General features: G+C 41.6%; 1 protein-coding gene across 6 annotated transcripts in view; it reads left to right on the top strand.

The window, feature by feature from the left end:
* Positions 1 to 22,815, top strand: part of ABTB3 (ankyrin repeat and BTB domain containing 3) — a 213,878-nt gene that overhangs the window by 172,568 nt on the left and 18,495 nt on the right. The window contains exons 6-14 of one of the 6 annotated variants that reach the window (XM_083574079.1): positions 1,188 to 1,277; positions 6,129 to 6,230; positions 10,630 to 10,723; positions 10,813 to 10,948; positions 14,500 to 14,538; positions 14,902 to 15,122; positions 17,968 to 18,146; positions 21,245 to 21,316; positions 22,324 to 22,514. In XM_083574079.1, the coding sequence (XP_083430205.1) occupies positions 1,188 to 1,277; positions 6,129 to 6,230; positions 10,630 to 10,723; positions 10,813 to 10,948; positions 14,500 to 14,538; positions 14,902 to 15,122; positions 17,968 to 18,146; positions 21,245 to 21,316; positions 22,324 to 22,344 (954 nt within the window). In that variant the 3' untranslated portion in view covers positions 22,345 to 22,514. Of the gene's footprint in view, positions 1 to 1,187; positions 1,278 to 6,128; positions 6,231 to 10,629; positions 10,724 to 10,812; positions 10,949 to 14,499; positions 14,539 to 14,901; positions 15,123 to 17,967; positions 18,147 to 21,244; positions 22,515 to 22,815 lie in introns of those variants that run through there. The other 5 variants (XM_083574078.1, XM_083574075.1, XM_083574080.1 and 2 more) reach the window with 5 other exon arrangements.

Raw genomic sequence — 22,815 nt, 5'->3', positions numbered from 1 at the left:
TCCCCGCGGCGGGGTCTTTTGGTCCCAGCTCCTGCTCACCTAGCAGTTCGAAAGCACCCCCGGGTGCAAGTAGATAAATAGGGACCGCTTACCAGCGGGAAGGTAAACGGCGTTTCCGTGTGCTGCGCTGGCTCGCCAGATGCAGCTTGTCATGCTGGCCACGTGACCTGGAAGTGTCTGCGGACAGCGCTGGCTCCCGGCCTATAGAGTGAGATGAGCGCACAACCCTAGAGTCTGTCAAGACTGGCCCGTACGGGCAGGGGTACCTTTACCTTTACCTTATTGAAGAAAATATGCATGGGATTCTTCTCAAAGAATAACCCATCAGAGTTCCACACACACTTTTCTCTTTCTTACAGTCTGCTTAAACCTTTTTCTGAGATGCAATCTGGAATGTGGACTGTGGAATGTGGACTGGGTGTGTACTCCCATGTGTGGGGTGAAATAGCATCTCTCTTCCACATCCACCTATTTTCTCGCCCGTCCTCAAGTTAAGAATGTGTTGTTTTTCCCCCTATGACTCTTGTGCTGCACATAACTATTCTTTCCTAACTGCATCTGTGTCTAATACCATTGTGAAAGTTAACACTAATCACAAGGGATATGTGTTGATCAGCTGCAGTGGGCATTTCAGATTAATACAGATTGCAGCCAGGAAGTCTTTGTAGTGAAGGGTCAGTTAATCTAATTTTCCTCCAAACAGGGCAGCATTTCCCTAGAGCTAGCAACTTTCAACAGTGCTGTCTGGCATTTCATTTAAAATTAAGTCACTGTGTATCATGGACAATCGTACAAAAGCATCTACTCCTCCAACTGTTAGCAATATTGGCAGTCAGTATAAAGTGCCCGAGTCTAACGTGTCAAAAAGAAGCTCATTAAATTGCTAGAGGAACATTTTCACAAAAGAAGGGCCCAATATTCTGATTTTTGTACAAGAGAAGTGTAACACAATGGATTCATGACACTGCAGAAGACAATGGAGTTTTGATGTTTATCTTGATGAAGGCAAGGCAGTGTTCACAAAAACTGAGCAAAGGATTTTTGCAGGAAATTCTTAAAATTATCCACACTTTTATTGAAAACATCCTACACCATAAGTGGCATGCCTTCTTATGACATCTCCGAATCAAGCCTTAAATAAAACCATCCCATTGGAACCTGATCAATTGACTTTAATGTTCCCACAGGGCATGACTCCACTGATGTACGCTTGTGTGAGGGGCGATGAGGCCATGGTCCAGATGCTACTGGATGCTGGAGCAGATCTAAATGCAGAGGTGAGACCGTTTTTGTGATTACATGTGTTTAGCTCACATTTTCATGAACATATCAAATTTATGGAGAGCTGCAGCTATCCGAAATCAAGGATGCGAACCTCTTTGGGTCTTCCCAGAGCAACTTGGTATTGAAATAAAATCTATTTAAGAAGACTAAAAGAAAAAGAAAAAAGGTTTTCTTTAGTGTCAAATCCAGATTAAATGTCATAGGGCTCCCATCCTGAACCATATTCAGGAGCTTCGGAGCTCTCATCTATCTACCACATTTTCTCCTCCAACGTATGATACGTGGATTTGGTGGAGAGGAGAGAAGCAGCACCCTCTGGAGTCAGGGCTCACTGATATGAGCTGCAGTGGTTAGCTGTCAACACCATCAAAGACCTAGCTCTTTCAAGGTGGTGGTAAATCTGTTTCTGTGCTGTACCACTTCCAACTGTTGTCAGGAATTGCTTAAAATGAGTGTTCTTCCTTTAAAACCAAAACCAAAACGAAAAGCCTCCACACAACAGACTATGCATCAAAGAGAAGAGTAACTGGGCTAGCCTTCTACCTAATGTGCTAGTTTCCTAAGTGCAAGGAAGCATTTTGTATAGAGGAATATTTGGCTATGTGAGCCCCCACCTGCATTCTGCAGTGGTACAGTCCAGACACAACTTAGCCACTTGAGGAGAAACAGGCCAACAAATGACTTGTTGGTTCAAATCGGAGAGCAGTGTGGAGAAGCAAAATTTACAAGCGACAGAATTTGATCCATATGAGATCTTTGCCTTTGTAGAGGCAGCTTTTTACATATGGTCTTGCCTCTGCTTGGGAACATAAAATACTGTGTGGTTGGGACGATGTTGCTAGTTATTCTTATGCTGGCAACATGCAGCAACTGTGTCAACCTACCTACCCACAATTTAGGGCTTGCAACCCATACTTTCTAGGCATAGGTCTGAGCAACTTGATTTTGAAAAACCAAAACAAAAAAAAAATTTTTTCCTTCCAGTAGCACCTTAAAGACCAACTAAGTAGACCAACTTAGTTGATCTTTAAGGTGCTACTGGAAGGAAAAAATTTTTTTTGTTTTGACTATGGCAGACCAACACGGCTACCTATCTGTATTTGAAAAACCAGTATATGAATTCTGTAAAATTTGGCTGGAATGCATTTGGTAAACTGAGTCTGTCAGACAATGATCACAATTAAAAAAACCCAGATTTATTCAATATAATAAATCAGTTTTCCTTCATTAACAGTACAGTAAGTCTGTTGCTGTGCAGCACAATCCTGTACAGGTCTACTCAAAGTGTGTCACATTGAGTTCAGTTGGCCTTAATCTCAACTATGTGTGCACACAAAGTTACATGGGAGAAAGACCAATTTAACTTAATGGGACTTACTTCTAAGTGGGTATGCATAGTAGAGCACTGCATAGCTGCAATCCTATACATACTTACCAGGAAGTTAGGCCCAATGAATACAGTTAGATTTCCTTCCAGGCCAACATGCATAGGATTGTGCTGTAAGACTGTCCAAATCAAACTTGGATGCTAGTTTCATTGACTATATTGTGATTATTGTGATAAGAGTGTATAATATTCTTGGTTAAAGACCAACTTATTTTCCTGTCTACACCAAAAATTTGTAGGTTATCCATCAGACAGACTCTGCCTGTCTGTGATCTAAACTATCAATATAGAAAAATAGTGTGTTTTATGTAGCTGTCAAGAATAATAATTTCAGTATATGTTGTCTGAACATACTGGTGTATATTTGGTTCATTATTTGTATTCCATTTGAATCATGGCAGCTATCAAGTTAATTTGTCTAAATTAGCATACAAGTTTATAATATAAGAAAAAATGTGTTAAACAAACCAAGTCATTGTTTCCACAAAGATTGATATAATTATAGTACAGTGACTGAAAAATTGAGATTTGAGGCTGCACTCTTTATACCTCCTTTCTAGGGAGATTGCCCTGTTGAAAGCGGTGGGACATAATTCTGAGTAGGCATGCAAAAGGATTGCATTGCAAATGAGCCCTTTTACCATCCTTACCAAAGCAGGTGCATATGAGAAAGAATCTGCATTTTGCAAAGTTCCAAAATACGTTAAGTCAGTTTGGTTTGTTAGCAAGTGAAATCTACAATTGTCTGGTTACTGTTCGCTGAAATGTGTGGTTGGTTGTTAACTTCCGTTCTCAGGATGTTCTCACCTATGATGCTAAGAGGTCTTCAAGCCTGCAGTGCTTCACTTGAGTATGTTGCCAGAGTGGAATAGACAGGAGAAAGCCATTTACACATAGAATGTATTTTCTTAACACAGTCGGCTTTGCCATTCATAACAGAGGTGCAGGAAATGCACAAAGCAATTTAAAAAGCATCATTTCTGAAACTTTCCTTGGAGTCGATTTGCACCAAAAAAAAAAAATGCTTGGCTGTGGGTGAAACAGTTGTCACACATTAGCAATCACAGACCCTTTTTAGTTATGCACTAATAGAATGCAATCCACTTACCATATAGAAACAGCATTAATTGCATGTAAGCAATTAACATGAACATGCTTTCAGATTAAAAACAAAATACAGTATCGCAGGTGGGGCCCAAGCAGGATTGGAACTACAACGTGCTGAGAAGGGTGTGTGTGTTTTAACCCTTCAACCTCTGTAGCAGTTCTGATAAAACACATGTATCCCTCCAAAGTCCAGGAGGGAACTTCCTGTTGAGCCTCTCTCTCCCTATACACTCCAGTCCCAATTCTGCTCTCCCTGCAGCAGCTATTTAATTTTTATAAAATGTGCACATTTTTTTAAAAAATGTATTCTGTTGGTTTTCATAAGTGCACGCTAACTGTTCATACACAATTAACCTCAAACTTCATTTGGTCCCAGGTTTCTATTCACACTTTCCAGAGGGGCAGCCATATTACAGCAAAAACAAGCTTATTGTGGCATAAGCTGTTGTGGGCCAGAACCAAATTGTGAGATGTAGTAGTCAGGCTTCAGCACATGCCTTTCCCCCGATTTTTATGTTTTATTTTTACCTTCTGCCAAGGAAAAAGAAATGTACCCCTGTTGAAGCTAAGGGATATATATCCCATCTGCTTTCATACAGTCTGAGCATGAGAACTGCAAATATAGAAAGTACATTGCCGAGATTTTGCTGTCCTTTCAATTTCCTTGCTTACCCTCAAACCTCGCAAAGTGGCCTAGCATGGGAGTGCTCAGAGCTGAAATTGAGATTCATGGACATTATTTGTTATACATGAAACAAAAGCATGATTGGGTTGGCAACTGCTGTGGCACGCTCAGGAGCAATCAACTGCAACTACTCTTATGAATCCCGAATTCTTACTGTGTTTGGCCACTTTAGAAGCTATAGATATTGCCATAGGGATATCTATTCCCCTTGTGAAGAGAAAGTGCATCTCCAAAGGGAAAACAATTCCTTTAAAATGATAGATGGATTTCTTTGCTGTCAAATCATCAGCGGAACAGAAAATAATGCAGGGGTCAATTCAGTGTGTGTGTGTGTCTGCACCTAATCAAAATCCACTGTAGTCAATTAAAAAAGAACATGGTGTAATTTTAGGGCTGAAAATGGCATTTAAACATTAAATCCAAATGAGTGATTTTTCACACCCTCTTTCTTCAGGGATCTGTTTGCTTTCATTTGTTTCACATTTTTTTTAGAAAACTGACCTCATTTGTACCTCTTGGCTTAATTAATGCTCGGATTGGAACATAATTATTTTCACATTCACACTTCTCCATATTTTGCAACACAGTTCTTGGTTCAAAAAGTGTACCAAAATGTTAAAAAAATCATACTGTAGGATAAACTAACATTTAGTAATGCACATGAAGATACAAAATGCATAGTTAAATACAAATTTTGGTGCAGTTTTTTTTATTACTAGATATCTCACATATGAATTTGGAAACAGGACAGAAAAGATTTATGGATGAACACAGCGATCTCTTTCTAAGAAGTGCATCAGAAAGGAATCCTAGGAATCTGGAGAGTGTTTGGGGGCATATTTTATGGTGCTTACTAAATTATAGTGGGGTATTTGGGCTTCAACATTGCCTTGTGTACTGAAAGTACTCCATAGGACATACAGTACTCACTGTTCCCCTTCATCTCCTTACTATAGGGGGAGCTGGAATCAAGTTGTCTTTCAGGGACGAGTGTCCACCATTCCTGATCTTCTCATTCAAGAATCTCCATAAAGCTTTCAATGAAGCACATTGTTCTTTGGAATGCAATTTAAAAACCATGGATCTAGATGATAGTTATTAGATCCTCAATCACAGCTCGTAGCTAATAGACTAATAGCAATCAGGTACAATAGAAGTGGCATAGGCTTCAGTTAAAGGCACAGAATAAAGTTAAGGAAGTGTGTTGATTTGCTAAGTAACATTTTGATTAGATAAAAGGGGGATGGGAATGCAGAGGGTTGTATCCAGTGGTGACTTTGCCTTGGTGGAAAGGGGTTCCATTAGCCAAAGTTGGAGAAACTGATTTTTTGCTGACCACCCCACCTTGCCTATTTGCAGCTCTCCACCCTGTATCCTGTTCTGTTACAGAAGGTCCTTAGGAACTGCTTTTAGCAGGGGATGAACTGTAGGGTGCAAGTGGGTGGCAAAACGTGTGAGAAGAAGCACTTTTCCGCAAAGGCACCAGCACTACTGGATGCAACCCAGAGACAATAATGGTCTAGAGTGCCTTTTGCATGCTTGCTTGCTTTTTCCTCTGTACCAAAGTGTGCCTGGCATTCTGACGAGCTTGTTTTGTTTAGATATAGCCTTTTCCCCTCCCCTCAAGAGCCATTTATGAAAGAAAACTCCTTTATCTGTTTATAGGTTATCAGTACTCCTCATAAATATCCATCCGTCCACCCCGAGACCCGCCATTGGACCGCTCTGACATTTGCTGTGTTGCATGGACATATTCCTGTAGTTCAGGTATTGCTGTATTTCCCTCTGCTCCATCTCATATTTTCTTTCCCATTTGTTAGGTTTTAATTGGCATTCATCCCCATAATTGGCAGCCATTCTCATATTGGTTCCTCCTGCTTCTTCTTTGTTTGCTGTATAGATATAGATAGAGATAGATTTTATATATATATATATAATAGCATTATTATATATAGTTATCAGTAGGACTGCAATCCTAAGCATGTTTACTAGGGAGTAATCCCTAGTGGACACAATGGGACATACTTCCAAGTAAACATCTGTAGGATTGCACTGTAAGCCAATATGAAGCATAAACAGGGCAATTTTAAAATGAAGCTGTACCAGTTGTGTCCTGCCAACTCGTTCTTGGCCATGTGTTTTGTGTTCCTCTGTATTTGTGTTTTTCTGTTTCTTTTTCTAATTTTAGTGAAAGTAAAAACTCTGTTCCTTTTTTTCTAATGTTAGTGAACATAATGTTAGTCTGGTTTCTTCTCCCCCATCCCTGCAGTCCTTTGTTATGTTCCAAAGCTAAAAAGACTGATTCAACTCATAGAAAAGAATAATACTAAATAAAGAAAATGTAGAGCAGTCATTGCCAACCTGGTGCCAACTTGGACTGCAACTCCCATCAGCCTTAGCCAGCACGTGCTATTCCTCTCTCAGAACACCCATCCAATGAATTCTAATAAGTCAACAAACAAAAAGAAGCATTCCTTTGTGCACTGCACAATTAACAGTGGAATGCATGGCCGTGAGATGCTGGTTATTATCACAAGCTTGGATGGAGGATGGATATATCAGTGGTTATAAAGCCTTGACAGCTGAAACTAGAACCTCCACATTAAGGGGTGATATACCTCTGATGGACCAATTGCTGGCCACAGACATAGTGACTACTTCTATCACGCCCAGCTTATGAGCTTTGCAGGGGCATCTGATAGGTTTATCTCAGCTAACTGTGATCCAGGAAGGCTGTTTTTATGTTGACTGTCTCTAATATGATTTTCCTTATGGCATTATTTTGTGGTGAACGGATGTATCTGCAGCATATCATCTAATGCCCTGTCTGTTTGTGCAACTGATAGGGATGTCCTCCTATGGGTCCATGACCAATACAGTCAGCCCAATACATTCTTCCAGTGCTATCTGTTGCCACTTTCACAGTTTCCTTGAGTGAGTCATTTATAGCATTTTCATTGTTTCTAGAGAAGTGTGGCATTTTTAAACCACACCACATCACTTTTATCTAAGCAAATTACATACACCAGATTGATCTCTCAGGTGCTTGCCAGTGTGGCTGGGCTGCAATGTAAAAATTGCACACCTTAATCTAGAGCCCTACTAAATTGTTATGCTGCTACTTTTGTTGAATAGAGAATGAGGAGATACCCAGAATGAGGCATAGAGGGCACACATCTGACCTGTTCTGTCTCTCTCCCCTCCCCCATAGTAACAATATGCATTTCCAATTCTTTCTCACTAGATATACCAGTCGGGATTTATTTAATTTTCCTTGAAAAAGTGACTATGTAATACTTCTGAAGATTTTAATTTGCTGGTGCTTATATATTGTACAATTTACAAATATCTTAGTTACTCTGACAGACAGACAAAAATAATTATTTGCATTCAGAAGGTCCCTGGAACCTTCAGTGAAATGGATCTTGGAAGGCTGATCTGGGAGAAATAACTGCCTGACAACATTTTGTTTATTTTTGTTTATTCATTATTGCATTCATACCCCAACTTCCCTCCAAGAATATCAAGGTGCCGTACGTGGCTCTCTCCCTTTCACAACAACGCCGGGAGGTAGCTTAGGCTCATCACTAGTGACTGGCCCAAGGTCACACAGTGAGCTTCATGGCTAAGTAGGGATTTGAACTTTGGTCTCCTAAGGTCCTAGTCTGATACTCTAACCAATACACCGCACTGGCTTTCTGGAGAATTGCTGCCATTGTGCACAGTACTGGGCTTGATAGATCAATGGTCAAAAGTCAGTAGAAGTTCACATGACTATACTGATCTTAAATAAACTAAGGCTGACCTTTAGGTGAAAGGTTTCCCCAAACCCTTAGCTCTTTTTTTACTGCATCTTTGCCCAACTCCCAGAAACCCATTAAAGTGAGGGTGGAAGGTGTTTCCCTCAATCTGATGAGCTTCAGAATGATGTTATGAGATGCTTCCCTTATAACATCTATTTCAGTGAAATCGTTGGGGTTTTTAAGTGCACAAATTAGTCATGTCCCATTGATTGCTAGTTCGCATAGCCTTCAGGCATGTACATGACAATTAGGTGCACTGTGCAGGGAATTGTGAATGGTCCACACTTGTTTAAATGGCCAGGTATTTCTGCGATGAACTTCACTACTGAAAAAAATAAGGTGTGCGGGTTCTTTCCATCTGAGCTGAACTTTTTACAAGCCTTAATTTGGGTGTGCCCAAAGAATTTGCTCCATCACTGGCGTAGGCTGCCATTTTGAATTGCTTTATTTTATTAACATATTTTTTAACAACTTTCAAGATAAAAATTTTTTCAAGGCAAGAAAATGTAATTCACCAAAACATCTGCATAAAACATTCCACTTGGGTGCTACACAAGCCAAAAAATATTGTGTCAGTAACGGATAAACTACAACTCATAAAGTGTAGGTTAAATGTCATTAATAAATTAAAAGCAGTCTGAAACATCCAGGTATTTAAGGCTCATTTAAAAACAGGTCCCGTTCACATACTACATTAAACCACAGCTTTGCTGTTCTCCTGTTTCTCCTGTTGCTGAGTGGAAGCTATGGTTTAATGCAGACTTTGCCAATCTGGCCCCCTCCATATGTTTTGTACTACCACTCTCGCAGATGAAGCCAGCAGATGCTGACGGAGGCTGATAGAGTTGTAGTCCAGAACATCTGGAGAGCACCAGGTTGGTAAGACTGATTTAATGAGATGAGCTACCCAGGAGTGCTCAGGGGACTGCTTCCCTGCAGACTTGGGCAACATGAAATATGTTGCGCTTCTCAAAACCCTTTAAGCTCCAGCTCTGTTAGCGTTTGTCATTCTAATACAAACAACCCCATGCCTAAAGCATATACCACTCTTAACCTACATATGCTGTCTGTAGAACATTTCCCCAAACCCACACCTTTTTTAATGCCTGTAACATATAAACCTGGTTTACTGCATGAAAATCAAATGAAAAGTTACATAGAAAAAAGTGGACCCCTCAAGCAGGGCAATTGCAACGCTGGCCTTAGATATCCTGTGAGAACGTAGCAGGCAGGAGGATATTTGAGAGCAAGTAGGGACGCGGGTGGCGCTGTGGGTAAAACCTCAGTGCCCAGGACTTGCCGATCGTCAGGTCGGCGGTTCAAATCCCTGCGGCAGGGTGCGCTCCCGTTGCTCGGTCCCAGCGCCTGCCAACCTAGCAGTTCGAAAGCACCCCCGGGTGCAAGTAGATAAATAGGGACCGCTTACTAGCGGGAAGGTAAACGGCGTTTCCGTGTGCTGCGCTGGCTCGCCAGATGCAGCTTGTCACGCTGGCCACGTGACCCGGAAGTGTCTTCGGACAGCGCTGGCCCCCGGCCTCTTAAGCAAGATGGGCGCACAACCCCAGAGTCGGACACGACTGGCCCGTACGGGCAGGGGTACCTTTACCTTAGGCGTCTGGCTGAAACCAAATAGCAAGCCAGCTGGTGATGTATCACAGGACAACCCCCCAGAGAAAGCTGGCAGGCCAAATAAACTTTTGAAACAAGGGTGGAGAACCTTTGTCCTCCGAGTGCTGTTAGAGCCAAACTTCCATCATGCATGATCATTGACCATGATGGCTGGGACCGATGGGAGTGAGGAGTTCCACAGCTTGTGGATGATCACAGGTTCCCCACCCACTGTTTTGGAAGATTTTGAGGGAGAACAAAGAGCACGTGGCTGTTGTTAGGAAAGATGGCTGCCAGGGCAGTTTAGTGGCTGTGGAATTCAGAGGCCTAGCTTCACTTTTCCAGCACCAGGGTTTTTCCAATGGTGGTGCAATATAATTTTTATAGGGAGTCAAGAGAAAACAAGGAAAGGAGCTTACTGGCACCCAGAAATGAAGCACTAAACAGTTGGGTTAGGTGAGCTTAAATGCATGGAACATGACATCTCATTCCATCCAATGCCTTCTTCTTTCCTACTTGTCCGCATTCCTCCCTTTATTGAAGACGAATGAAATACTGTCTGAATAACCAGCAACAAAAGTGGGGTGGACAAAAACATCCCTGGGTGGTCAATTGGCAACCAGTTGTTGTGTAACTTGGCCCTGAATTGGGTGGCCTTTAAGCCAGTTAAACTTCCTTCTGCATCAGTGGAGCGTCCCAAATTCTTACTGTCACATTTAAATCATCAGCTTTAAATGGTGAATTTCCTTTTGTAGCTGTTGCTGGATGCAGGAGCCAAAGTAGAAGGTTCTTTGGAACATGGTGATGAAAACTATTCAGAAACTCCCTTGCAATTGGCAGCAGCTGCAGGTAAGGATTTTTCTGATCATGAACATTCCTTAGCTTAAAAAAAATGTGGCTAAAGGGAGTGAAAAGCACTCACTTTTATTGATTTACAGGAAATTTTGAACTCGTTAGTTTGCTTTTGGAGCGAGGTGCTGACCCCATGATTGGAACCATGTACAGGAATGGCATTTCCATGACTCCTCAAGGTGATATGAACTCCTTTAGCCAGGCTGCTGCACATGGACACAGGTAGAGTTGGAAATGCTAATTTTAATGTTTTAAATGTTCTCTTTGTGTCATGATGCAAAAATTGCAAACTGTGCTTTTGCGTTGTACATATGTTTTTACATACGTAAGCATGCTACCAGATATGTGAATAGATATTAGCCACAACAGCTAAATGGAACCTATCTGTATTTCTGGGGCAGTATTTCTGAGTGCGAAAAGCATTGCTAGAAACAGACAATGGGGGAAGGGCCTTCTGTCATTGCTGAGCTATAGGTGGCTGTTGAGAGAGGAGACAAGTCAGTGCTGGGAGATCAGTACAAAGAGAACAAGCCAGGAGTCCCAAAAAGGGGAGGAGAGAGAATACCATTGCCTAGACAAAGTTCCAGCCTGAACAGGAAGCCTTTATTGCTATTCTAGACAATGAGGACTAATGGTCATCCAAGGTGAGCAGAGTCACATATATTATCTAGGGAGATGCTCCAGGCTATAGCTCTGATGGCTCAGCACATGGTGTAGCTGTCTGGAGCAACTCTTGACACCCTTCCCACCCTGCTTGCAATCTCCCAGAAGCATCTGACTGCCCGCTGTTCAAAAAGAGCAATGTAACTTTGGTCTAATCTTGGAGGATCCTTATGTTCTTAGTAAAATGTCTGTGAAAGGCAGTCTGCCTGTTTTCTTTTGAAATCTGCTGGAAACAGAAGTTCATCATCATCATCATCAAACCTTTTATTGGCATCACGTACAAACATCCAAAACAATCAATACAGAATTACCACTTTCGCAGTTGCACAAAACATTTGCTAAAAGAAAGGAGGCAGAGCAGTCTATCGTCACATCTCTAGGTCTCCAGGGGGATCAGACGTCTGCAGTATATTTCGACAACAAAAAACCAAATAGAGATATTTAGCCACTAACTTGGTGAGCTCCTGATCATTCCCCAGTAATAGAAAATGTATGACCTCCAACTCTGGTTTCCATTTAGGGATACAGAGTTGATCTAGAAATTACTGGCGGAGATCGGCATATAGTTTACAATTAAGAACCACATGTGTAAGGGTTTCCACCAGGTGGTCTTCACATGGGCAAGTTCTTTCTCCTTCCACCCTGCCTGAGAACCTTCCCCAAAGGAGGTTGGGGAAATAGAAGTTAAGGCACTGGCTGCAGTCCCATGATCCACAGATGCAGCTTAACTAGATTTCCTCCTTAGTTTTTCTAGGCAGCAGATCTCAGTGTGGCTTTCAGGATTACATGTTTATGAAAAATGGACTTTGGAAGGGGGTTCACTGGGAGGTGGTTATTTAGTCCTGTCCATTGCAGAATTGAAAGATCTTAACTATGGTCCCTGTGCACAGATGAGGAGCTTGGTAAAAAGTGGGAAGCTTTGGGAGAGGTCTGTGAGAATGACCGCTCCCCGCTTAAAACGGGGGGCGCCCTTTGCGTGGACACGCGCAGCCCCTAGATCTGGAGCGGCTCCATCAGCATAGGCTTGGCTTTGCCTTCCCTCAGGTGGGATACCTGGAGGTCTCCGCCTACCTCAGTCAGTTGTCCAATCCCACCTGGGGGAAGCGTTGCCAAGGAGACCAGGCCAGGTAGGGGAGGGATTACCTGCCCACACAATAGAGGGAGGATCTTATCAAAGCTGAGCGCAGGAAGCAATCCAAGAGCTGTTCAGTCTAAAGTGAGGACTGCAGGCCCAGAACTATCGATCTGCCAAGTCTGGAGAAAGCAGCCATGGCAAGGCAAGGGGGGTAAAGAACCACAGGAGGTCAGCCCTAAAGGGGATGATTTAGAGGCTGGGCAAGAGGGGTCTAAGGACAGAAGAAAGGTCACGAGAAATGAAAGTGATTTTAAGGTGGGAAAGAGAGGTGGAATAAGCATGCCAGATACACATATCTACCAATGTATGAGATAGAAAGATTGAGGCCTGGTTCATACATGCACGTGAATCACTGAAAGGCTGATAACTCTGAATGTTTAAATAGTTCCACTGAAAATAATTACCTCTGAGGTGTCATTAGGTGACAAACAAGCTCTCTATGGTGTTAGATCAGCGATGACCCACTTTCACAGCTACGTCCTACCTTGGTGTTGCAGTGACCAAACATGCACATGTGGTCTCTCTCTTAGAAGGGAAGGGTCTGTATGTCTGTGCAAGAAGGCAAGGATTGCAAGGAGTTAAGGTGGAAAAGGGGGACAACAGAAAGGCAGTTTCTCCCAATCCACAGTACAAAACCCTGAAGAGTTATCTTTGCCACCAGTCTTGCTTTACTGTTCTCTGAGCCCTTCCAGCAAAGTTCTACTCCCACTCCCTCATTTCCTTCCTGAGTTTTATTAATTCAGGGGCTGAACTGATACCCTTCTATAGAGGGAGCTTAGCTCTCAAAGCTTGCACTTACTTATCTATTTAGAATTTTTTATATATATACCACTGTATCAAATATATATATCACCACGGTTTACAATAATATAAAGACATAAAACCAGACAGTAAAATCATAAAAAGTTAAAAGAAGTCAAAAGCATAAATAAAACTAGCAGATCACTACTTATGTATTCATAATTGCCTTCTGCTTTGTTCTCTGCTTTGAACACACAAACTCTCAATTTGCCTGGAAGATCACGGGATTGCTACTGTATGTACAGGCATGGAGAACCTGTGATCCTCCAGATATTGTTGGAGGGCCAACTCCCATCAGCCCAAGCCAACATGGCCATTGGTCATGATAGGAGCTGGAATCTAACAGCATCAGAAAGGCCACAGACTCCCTACCTGTGACTTAATGCATTGTCACCTTCAGGGTCTACAAATGGCAACAGTTGTAACTGAGCACAGAGTACACTTGAGATTCTCAGGAATCTGAATTATCTGCCAGATACCCAGTTCTGCCCTAAATTCTATAAAGATGCGCAGGAAAATATCAACATCTCTAACTGTAATGTGGAGTAAGAATTTGCTGCAGCCTCATATTGGCTAAGGATGAATACAGATGTGACATCTGGATAGCAGTGGGCTTGTTTGTAAGCTAGCAGTGCAAGCATACCTTCCCCCTGTTGAGGGTTGAGCTCTGAATAAACAGATTCTGCATGCTTGTAATCAAATCTGATAAGCTAGTGTGTGCAATGTCGCCAAAGAGCCTCTCCCAAACCCAGAACAGTTTGCAACTGTTTATTTTAGTTTTTTCATTTTTTAAAAAAGGTGGGTGAATGTATAAACAAATAAATGTACAATTGGTTCTTTAAATGAGAAGAGATGTAGCTTTCTTGAAGCTTTTGGTGGTGGCCCCAGGATTCAGTTTGATGGAATTTCTATCTATTGGGCAAATCATACACCCAGCCAGGCAGCCAGGTCCATCAGGTCCATCTCTTTAAATACTACATCTGTCTTCACCCTGAGAGCTGTGGATTGTGCTATCAACTGGAAATATTGAATATGTACCCCCTTTATTTCATTGCATGGCATAACACACACCCATCCTCTTGACTAACAGGGGAAATATCTTTCCTCCCGCTATAAATACACACACTCGTTAGCCCATCTGCTCTGGAAACATTGCTTATTCTATCCCCCACAGGACTGAACATGCGCAGCTAGCAAGATCTAAGCATATAAGGTAGGTGGGAGGTAAGGGAGAAGATGCACCCTGGTTTTGATTGATTGTTTCTAACAGTTCATCAATTGGGAGTGTCTCCATTGAAGATGAATGGCATCACACAGGTGTAAGCCTGTTGATGAGCAGAGGATGAGAGTCTCTGTCCTGGATGCTGGACTTGCAGCTGCAAGCCCAAATAAGTTATACTGCACCAAGAAAGGCATTGCTTGAAAGCTGATTTGCTAGAGGATCTAGTTAGGTGAACTAACTAGATTTAGCATTCGCTAGATAGCTAGTTGGCTCTGGCTTAAACTGTTAAGAGTTCCAACCCAATGGCCTTTCTCCTCCCCCACCCCCACTCTCTTTTTGCCCTGTGATTGACAGGAACGTGTTTCGTAAGCTGCTTGCTCAGCCGGAGAAGGAGAAGAGTGATATCCTGTCCCTGGAGGAGATACTGGCTGAGGGAACTGACTTGGCAGATAGTGCGCCAGCTCCTTTGTGCGCCAGCCGCAACAGCAAAGCCAGACTTAAAGCTCTGAAAGAGGCTATGTATCACAGTGCTGAACACGGATATGTGGATGTAACCATTGACATCAGGAGCATAGGTCAGTTTTGGTTTCTTCCGTTCTTTTCTCTCCCATGAGCAATGACTGTCAGAAATCTGGTTTGATGGCCTCTGTCAGCTGAGCTGACCATTTTTTTTTTGTCCCAGAGTTCTTGTCAAGGCAGAAATTGGGTAACTTTCAGATGTGCCTGGGAATTCAGGAGAGAATTTGAATATTAAAAAGGGTTTAAATACATGGCTAGAGGTTTTTATTCTTCCTATCTTTGGCATTTTTGTGGATTAGATAGTAAATTGGGATTGTCTCGATCTGAATTTGAAATCCCTTCAAATTACCTTTTAAATATGCTAAATGATATGTCTGACCATATTAAAGCACTTGTTTAAGTCACTTCATCAGAAGCATCTCTTTGGATGTGCCCCACCTGTGCTTCTTCCCCTACCGCCACCTCCTGCCATCTCTCTTACTAAGGAACTGCAATTTCTGTGAATTTTCCTATTTCTGTGATCATGTCCCAGTAGACTTTTGTGCTATACTTTGGGTATTTGTAGTCCATACACACACAAAGCAGCACAGGCATTACTTTTAAGCAGAGCAGTCACTCTGTTGAAGGAATCATATCCACTTAATTGTTTGAGAACTAAAAAATCTGGATACACTTGCATGTGAATAAACCATCATTCAAAAGAAAAAAAAATGCCTTCTTTGATTTTACACCTAGGCACCTTTTTAATTGATTAAATGATGATTGATTTGATTAGAATGACATGCAACCCTCCTCTTAAGTGAGCACACTTTCATAACAAGAGACTGGTTGGGGGTACTTACTCATGAATAGATCCTTAGGTGAGAAGGGCTCTGTTTGACATTGCAGGCCAGAATCCTTTGCATACCAGAAACTCAAAAGCAACTATCTTCTGGTCCTAGTCAATTTTCCACTTTAAAGACTAGGAAGGTCTTTCTTCCTTAGGAGTGAAATTGACTAGATTAAGAACTACTTGTTCTGGCATTGAAAAGAGAAGCTGAAGGCCTGTGCAAAAAAAGGAAGAGAGTTAAAAGCAGCAGTATCAAAGGCCCAAGCAAAACAAAAACATGTGTAAATAAGGAAGGCTACTTTATTCCCATTTCAAGAGCACACTGTTTCAAGAGAGGAGTTAACACACCTGCAATTAATAAACACATAAATAAAAAATATTTGAAAATAGTATGTTATTCTACAACATCAATAGCTGCTTATTTATCAAAAATAATTATTATTTATGTTGTGGATTTGAGGCATTAAAATATTTAAAAGAGAGGCCAGTGTGAAACCTCTAATGCAAATAAATCTTTAATTCCTTTAATTTAAGTATGTTAGTTGACTTAAATCTTTAAGTATGTTAGCATAAGGCAGAGGTACAGAACCTGTGGCCCTCCAGATGTTGGACAGCAACCCTCTATGCAACAACATCTGGAGGACCGCAGCATTCCCATCCCTGTTATAAAGTAAATAGCAAAACTCTCCAGGGGAGAGGACAGGTTCAAGGCAACCTCTATGTAAGGGAAGAAATACTTAGTAGGTTTCTTACTATGCTAAATGTTTACATCCAGAATAAGGATAGGGATAAATTTAGTACAGTTCAAATGTTAATGCGAACCTACTGAATTCCCCCTTTCCAAAACAATATTCAAACCCGAAGCACAGTCATCCATCAAAACTTGCCCTTCTCCAAATGTTGTGATGCAGTTCTCCAACCCAATAATGTGTACCAAAAAATCACCCATCCCTACTAGACTGCTATGGCAGCATATCTGTCATGCTGTTATTTCTTGGTTAAAACTAAAAACACTTTGTCAGCTATATTTTTAAAAGTAAAATATTAGCAAAATTCTACTAAAATGAAAGTGTCATAATGCTATGCTGCTAATTTTTAACAAATAAAGTGGGCAGGGGAATCCACTCGATCACTCCCACTTTAGCAGTGTGCCCCCCCCCAATAATCCCTTCAAATCTATACATCAGATCTAAAAGAAACATGAAATACCATGGGGTTGTTGGTTTCTTTGGTCATTTCATGGGTTGTAAGGGGAAACCCCATTTAAACGAATAAGTACTTACCACCAAAAAACTAATTGATTTATTGTGTTTAATGATCACTTGTAATTGTTTCCAAGTGACTACCAAAGGAAATTGGACTTTGCATACCCATGGGTGTCTATGCCATACCCATTGGTGTAGCTGATGCCTAGCAAGATGAAATTATGGGGGGGGGGGGAGTGCTGTATAGCATGGCAAGCCAGTTGCAGTTCTGCTTGCAGCTTACTTACAGCAGAAAAGCAATGATTTATTAGTACTAGGAGTCACCAATCTGAAAGCAGCTGAGACATAAAAAATATACAGGGATTTATAGCTCATTGGGGGATGTTGACGAGTGTCAGTTCCAGGTGGGGTTTTTTGTATGTTCATGTAAGATGCTGTCAATGTGCCCACCTCCCACTGAGTGCCCTCCTCCTCACCATCACTGTTGTCGCTGCCTGTTCACTTGCCTCTTCTGCTGAACATCCTCTCCCCAAGGGAGAGGTGGGTCTTTCTGCATGTTTCCCCCCCTCATTTTTCTGCCTGCCTGCTTGCTTGCTTGCTTGAAAGGCCAATTGAAAACAGGAGCAACAGTAAAAAAGAGGAGCAACAGGCCCAGGAGGTTCCAAGGCTTGACAGTGGGCCCCGAAATGAGGTGTGGGCTTTGACAGGTGCCAAGGCCAACTGCTAATGGTGATCCCAGCAGAGGAAACAGAATAGGTGGAATGGAATTTAAAATGTGGTCCAGCATAGGATCTCCATGTCATTAATCTAAACCTGGGTATTTAAGATATGTGCAAATCTTTAAGATAACTTTAAATTTTTATACAGGTGTCCCATGGACTCTGCATACATGGTTAGAGTCCTTGCGAACTGCCTTTCAGCAACACAGAAGACCACTCATCCAATGCTTGCTGAAAGAATTTAAATCTATTCAAGAGGAAGAATACACTGAAGAACTTGTCACGCAAGGGTTGCCTTTGATGTTTGAGATCTTGAAGGCAAGCAAGGTGGGTGAAACTGGCATTATTACACCACAATTGGGATATATTACTGTTATTATTTATTACTGCACTGCTCTTCTGTATGTAAAACACTCAAAAGTGGCTTAGAAAACAAAATGCCCAGATAAAAATATTAAACTATAATAAGAACATTGCATCACTAAAACCATCACAATTTGAGTGCAGAACAGTCTTTACATTAGCAAATGATCAAATGTTCAAAGCTTGTTGAAATAAAAAAGTTTTCAGCTGAAGTCACCCTGCTAAGAAAGTATGCAGATCCATGTAGGACTGGGAGCAACTGTTAGCCAGTGTCAGCAATACTGGGCTAGATGGACCCATCTTCTGGCTCCATGGAAGGCAGCTTTCTGTGTCCCTAATTCAGTGAAGGGCACAAGAAGAGGAAGGAGTAGGGAGGGAAGAACATGCAAACACAGCTGTCTTTCTCATAATGTTAAGCCATAGATTGGGGTCATAATGAGAACTGAGCCACTAAGGACAGATATACACCATACATTTCAAGCACATGCAATGCTCATCTAAATCTCATGACTTCCCCTAAAGGATGCTGGGAACTGTAGTGTTTTAAGGGGGTTAATGATTGTAGCTCTGCAAGAGGGAACTTTCAGTTCCCAGTATTCTTTGAGGGGACTCGTGTGCTTTAAATGTGTATTGCATATGCTTTAACTGTACAGTGGTGCCTCGCAAGACGAAATTAATTCGTTCTGCGAATTTTTTCGTCTTGCGAAGCACGAAATCCCATAGGAAATCAATTAATGCGTTCCTATGGTCAAAAAAGTCCAAACAAAGCCAAATTTGGTACAAGAGTTTATTAAGTGCTCTTTAAAGTCACACATACTGTAAAGAGCATTTCAAAATTCAAACCCAGAATTTTTTTTAAAAAACAGCAGAGTCGCCCAATGGTCACAGAAAATCATAAAAATGCAGAAAAAAAACCACAAGCTTCCAGATTCTTGCAAACCCCTCCCTAACTGTTCCCCCAGCCACCCAGCACACAGAAATTCAAATCCAGAATTTTTTTAAAAAAACAGCAGAGTGCCCCAATGGTCACAAAAAATCATAAAAATGCAGGAAAAAAACACACAAGCTTCCAGATTCTTGCAAACCCCTCCCCAACACCAAGTCCTTGAATTCCAAACACCCCAACCCAAAATCCAAAACCCCCCAAAAAAGTTTTAAAGGCTTAACTTACCAAATGGCTGCAAAAGAAGTTTTGGAAAGCTTCAAAAATCACCAAAGTCTTTAAAAACCTCAAAAAAGGCTACTATGTACACTGCTTTCTATGAGTTGCTCCTCGAAGTCAAGTCGCAACTGTATTAACGGTGTTAAGAAAAAGGAAACAAACTTGCAAGACGTTTTCGTCTTGCAAAGCAAGCCCATAGGGAAATTCGTCTTGCGAAGCAGCTCAAAAAACGGAAAACCCTTTCGTCTAGCGAGTTTTCCGTCTTGCGAGGCATTCGTCTTGCGGGGCACCACTGTATGATGTGCAGCTGCCCTTAGACATATAGTCAATTTCGCAAATGCATAAAAGCAACACTGTCGCTTTAAAAAGAGAGAGCCAATGCTCTCCGTCCACTGCAAGGATAGCTTAATGTTCACACTCACAGTGAGCTCAAGAGCCGACAGAAGCCAAGTCCTTGCGGTAAAAGTGAGAGTCATGCAGGTCAGGCAATAAAATACAGGCAAGGGAGGCTGATATCCAAAGGAGCTGAGATGTTAGTTTAATCTAGCTGACTACTTAGAATGGTCCAAGAAGGGAATCGTGTGTGTTTGTGTGTCAGTTTTCAGATCAAATGAATTACTTCTCCCATATTTGTTTTCTTCCCTTTAAGGTTTTTGAGATGAGTTGATATGACCTATTTGGTTTTTTAAAAACACTCCTTACATGTTTACTAGGAATTTTTTTTCCAGGCCCATTTTGAATTTTATGCCAAAGAGTTTGATACAGGCGTATGTTCACACCTTTTGAATATTTCCTTTAAACAAATACTAAACAGGGTTTTGTTTTGTTTTTGAAATGCAGTAATTTGACAAGGGTATGTATTAGTATTGTCAGAGATGTGAAACACACACACACATAAATACATGCAGGGAAATTGGAGATAAACTTTGTTTCACTATATATAAACTAAAAAAAAAAAGGTAAAGGACCCCTGACAGTTAAGGCCAGTCACAGACGACTCTGGGGTTGCGGCGCTCATCTTGCTCTATAGGCTGAGGGAGCCGGTGTTTGTCTGCAGACAGTTTTTCTGGGTCATGTGGCCAGCATGACTAAGTCATTTCTTGCGCAACAGAACATCGAAACCAGAGCAGCACATGGTAACGCCGTTTACCTTCCTGCCAGAGCGGTACCCATTTATCTACTTGCACTTTTTGGCGTGCTTTCAAACTGCTAGGTTGGCAGGAGCTGGAACTGAGCAACGGGAGCTCACCCCATCGCGGGGATTCAAACCGCCGACCTTCTGATCGGCAGGCCCAAGAGGTTCAGTGGTTTAGACCACAGCGCCACCCGTGTTCCTTATATATATAAACTAGGTAACACCATACAGTGGAACCTTGGCTTTCAAGCATCTTGGAAGCTGAACAATTCGGAACCTGAATGCCGAAAACCCAGAAGTGAATGTTTCTGTTTTCGAACGTGCCTCGGAAGTCGAATGGCTTCTGAGGTGCATTTCTCCAATTTCTCAATGGAATTTGCCAACCACCCATTGTGCCTCGGTTGTCGAACGTTTTGGAAGTCGAACAGTCTTCCAGAACGGATTATGTTTGACAGCAGAGGCACTTCTGTAGAGCAGAAGATAAGGAAAGGCTTCATTAAGTTCTGTGCATGTGGAAGGAAAAAAATTGTGCCAGGAGGAGGGGGAAGAGTAGCATTTTTTCTGAGCTTTTGTATCTCTATTTACCAAATCAAATAAAAAAGAAAAGTTTATAAAATTTCAGTGAACAGGGAAGAATGGAATGAATCCCTTCCCTCTGCTTAAGGTGTGAATTCTCCCCTGAGGTAGATTTATTCTAAATGCTGGTGACTGTTGTGGCATATAGCATTACCTGTCATCACTTTCAGTACCTCTGTGTTAAAACAGTTCAGAATAACCTGGACCCGAAGTCTCCATAAATGTGCGTCTTGCATTCTCCATATGAGAAGTGAACATCAGGTACACCAACGTGGCATGCTAATATAACATGCAATTAACTACTGTCACAGAAAATATAGTGCAGCAGCATGGATTTATCTGGAAACTAACCTTGGATTACCCTGCACTTAAATCCTTAGTCATAATATCTCCCAAAGGGATATTTCAACAGTGGTTTCACGAAGACCCCCGCTGTTTTTCATAACAAGGAAATGCTTGCTGAGACTTCCTGTGTTGGAATAAGAATGTACTGATTCCAGGACTTGTATGCCCTCTTCTGGTCTGATACTCATAGACCTCAGACTATTTCTTAAATCTGAGCTTTTGCTACACAGGTTTTAAAAATCCTTTCAAAAGAGACTCATGTCATTGCTCCCAGCAACAATTTATGCATCACCTCTGATTAATCGTGCTCTGTTGTGGAAGACCCTTAGCTCAACTCCAACTAACATTTTTTAAAATCTATTTTGTCAAGCTATTCACTGCATCTAGCTGTTACTAGCAACCTCTTGGGGTTCCCTAGCTCACAAATGTTGACTAACGTTAATGATGTATGTGCTTCTTAATAATGTACAAGTAATCTTACAAAGCGACGCTTAATCAGTTTTCATGGGGCTTATACATGATTTGAACCCAAAGAAAACTCAGCGTAAAGAGAACTAGAGAGAATCAGGGCAGGCTGCCTTTTTAGAACTAAAGAATGTCCAGGGTAGAGAAGGATGATGTCGCGCCATCTGTAGAAACCTAGGATGCTTCCAGACTGCCACTGTTTTCAGGTGGGATTCAATTATATACCAGCAAATTCAGGTTAAACAGCTATAGATGATTGGGAGATCCTTGATAATACACCCACGTCCCCAAAATATTGGATTTGGGGTGATAAGAAATGTGGCAAGAAAATGCAGTGGAAAGTGTGTGATGGTGCTTGATGCAACATCATATGCAACATCATATAATCTTCCTGCTGCAAGCAAATTGGAATGGATGTTCATTAAATAGCCAGTGGCATTTAATCTCCCTGCAAACAGGTCAGAATGAATGCTCAATAAAGAGGTTATCTGGAAGCACCATCAGCAGCAGGATATTGCTCAAGTGTTGAATGAGTTACTACTGGATAAGGAAAAGATGGTCATCTGAAGAGTCTTACACAAGGGCGGGGGAATACAATAATAATCCCACATTTGTTGGTATTGTTTAATCTTACAAGAATAAGCTGGAAAAGCTAAATAGATACTTTGTGTGATAGCTGTTCAAATATCAAACTATGGAATGTCTTATGTTTAGGACAATCCATTTCCTAGCCTTGTGCCATGTTTGTTAGCATTACCAATTGCTCAACATCTCTTCACTTCAGACTTCAGTCTAGACACTTACTTTAGCCATTCATTTTTAAGTAAGCAGGGACCATCAGCCAGTGGTGGACCATGTGCTTCCGTGCAAATGATCCTAGTTTCAAATACTCTCAACAGTAGGGCTGCCAAAGACCTCTGTAGCCGAGAGGAACTTGCCTTGGAGTCCTG

Source organism: Podarcis filfolensis (assembly GCF_964270895.1).
Source record: "Podarcis filfolensis genome assembly, chromosome: 10".
Lineage (NCBI taxonomy): Eukaryota > Metazoa > Chordata > Lepidosauria > Squamata > Lacertidae > Podarcis > Podarcis filfolensis.
This window is presented reverse-complemented; position numbering and strand designations above follow the sequence as displayed.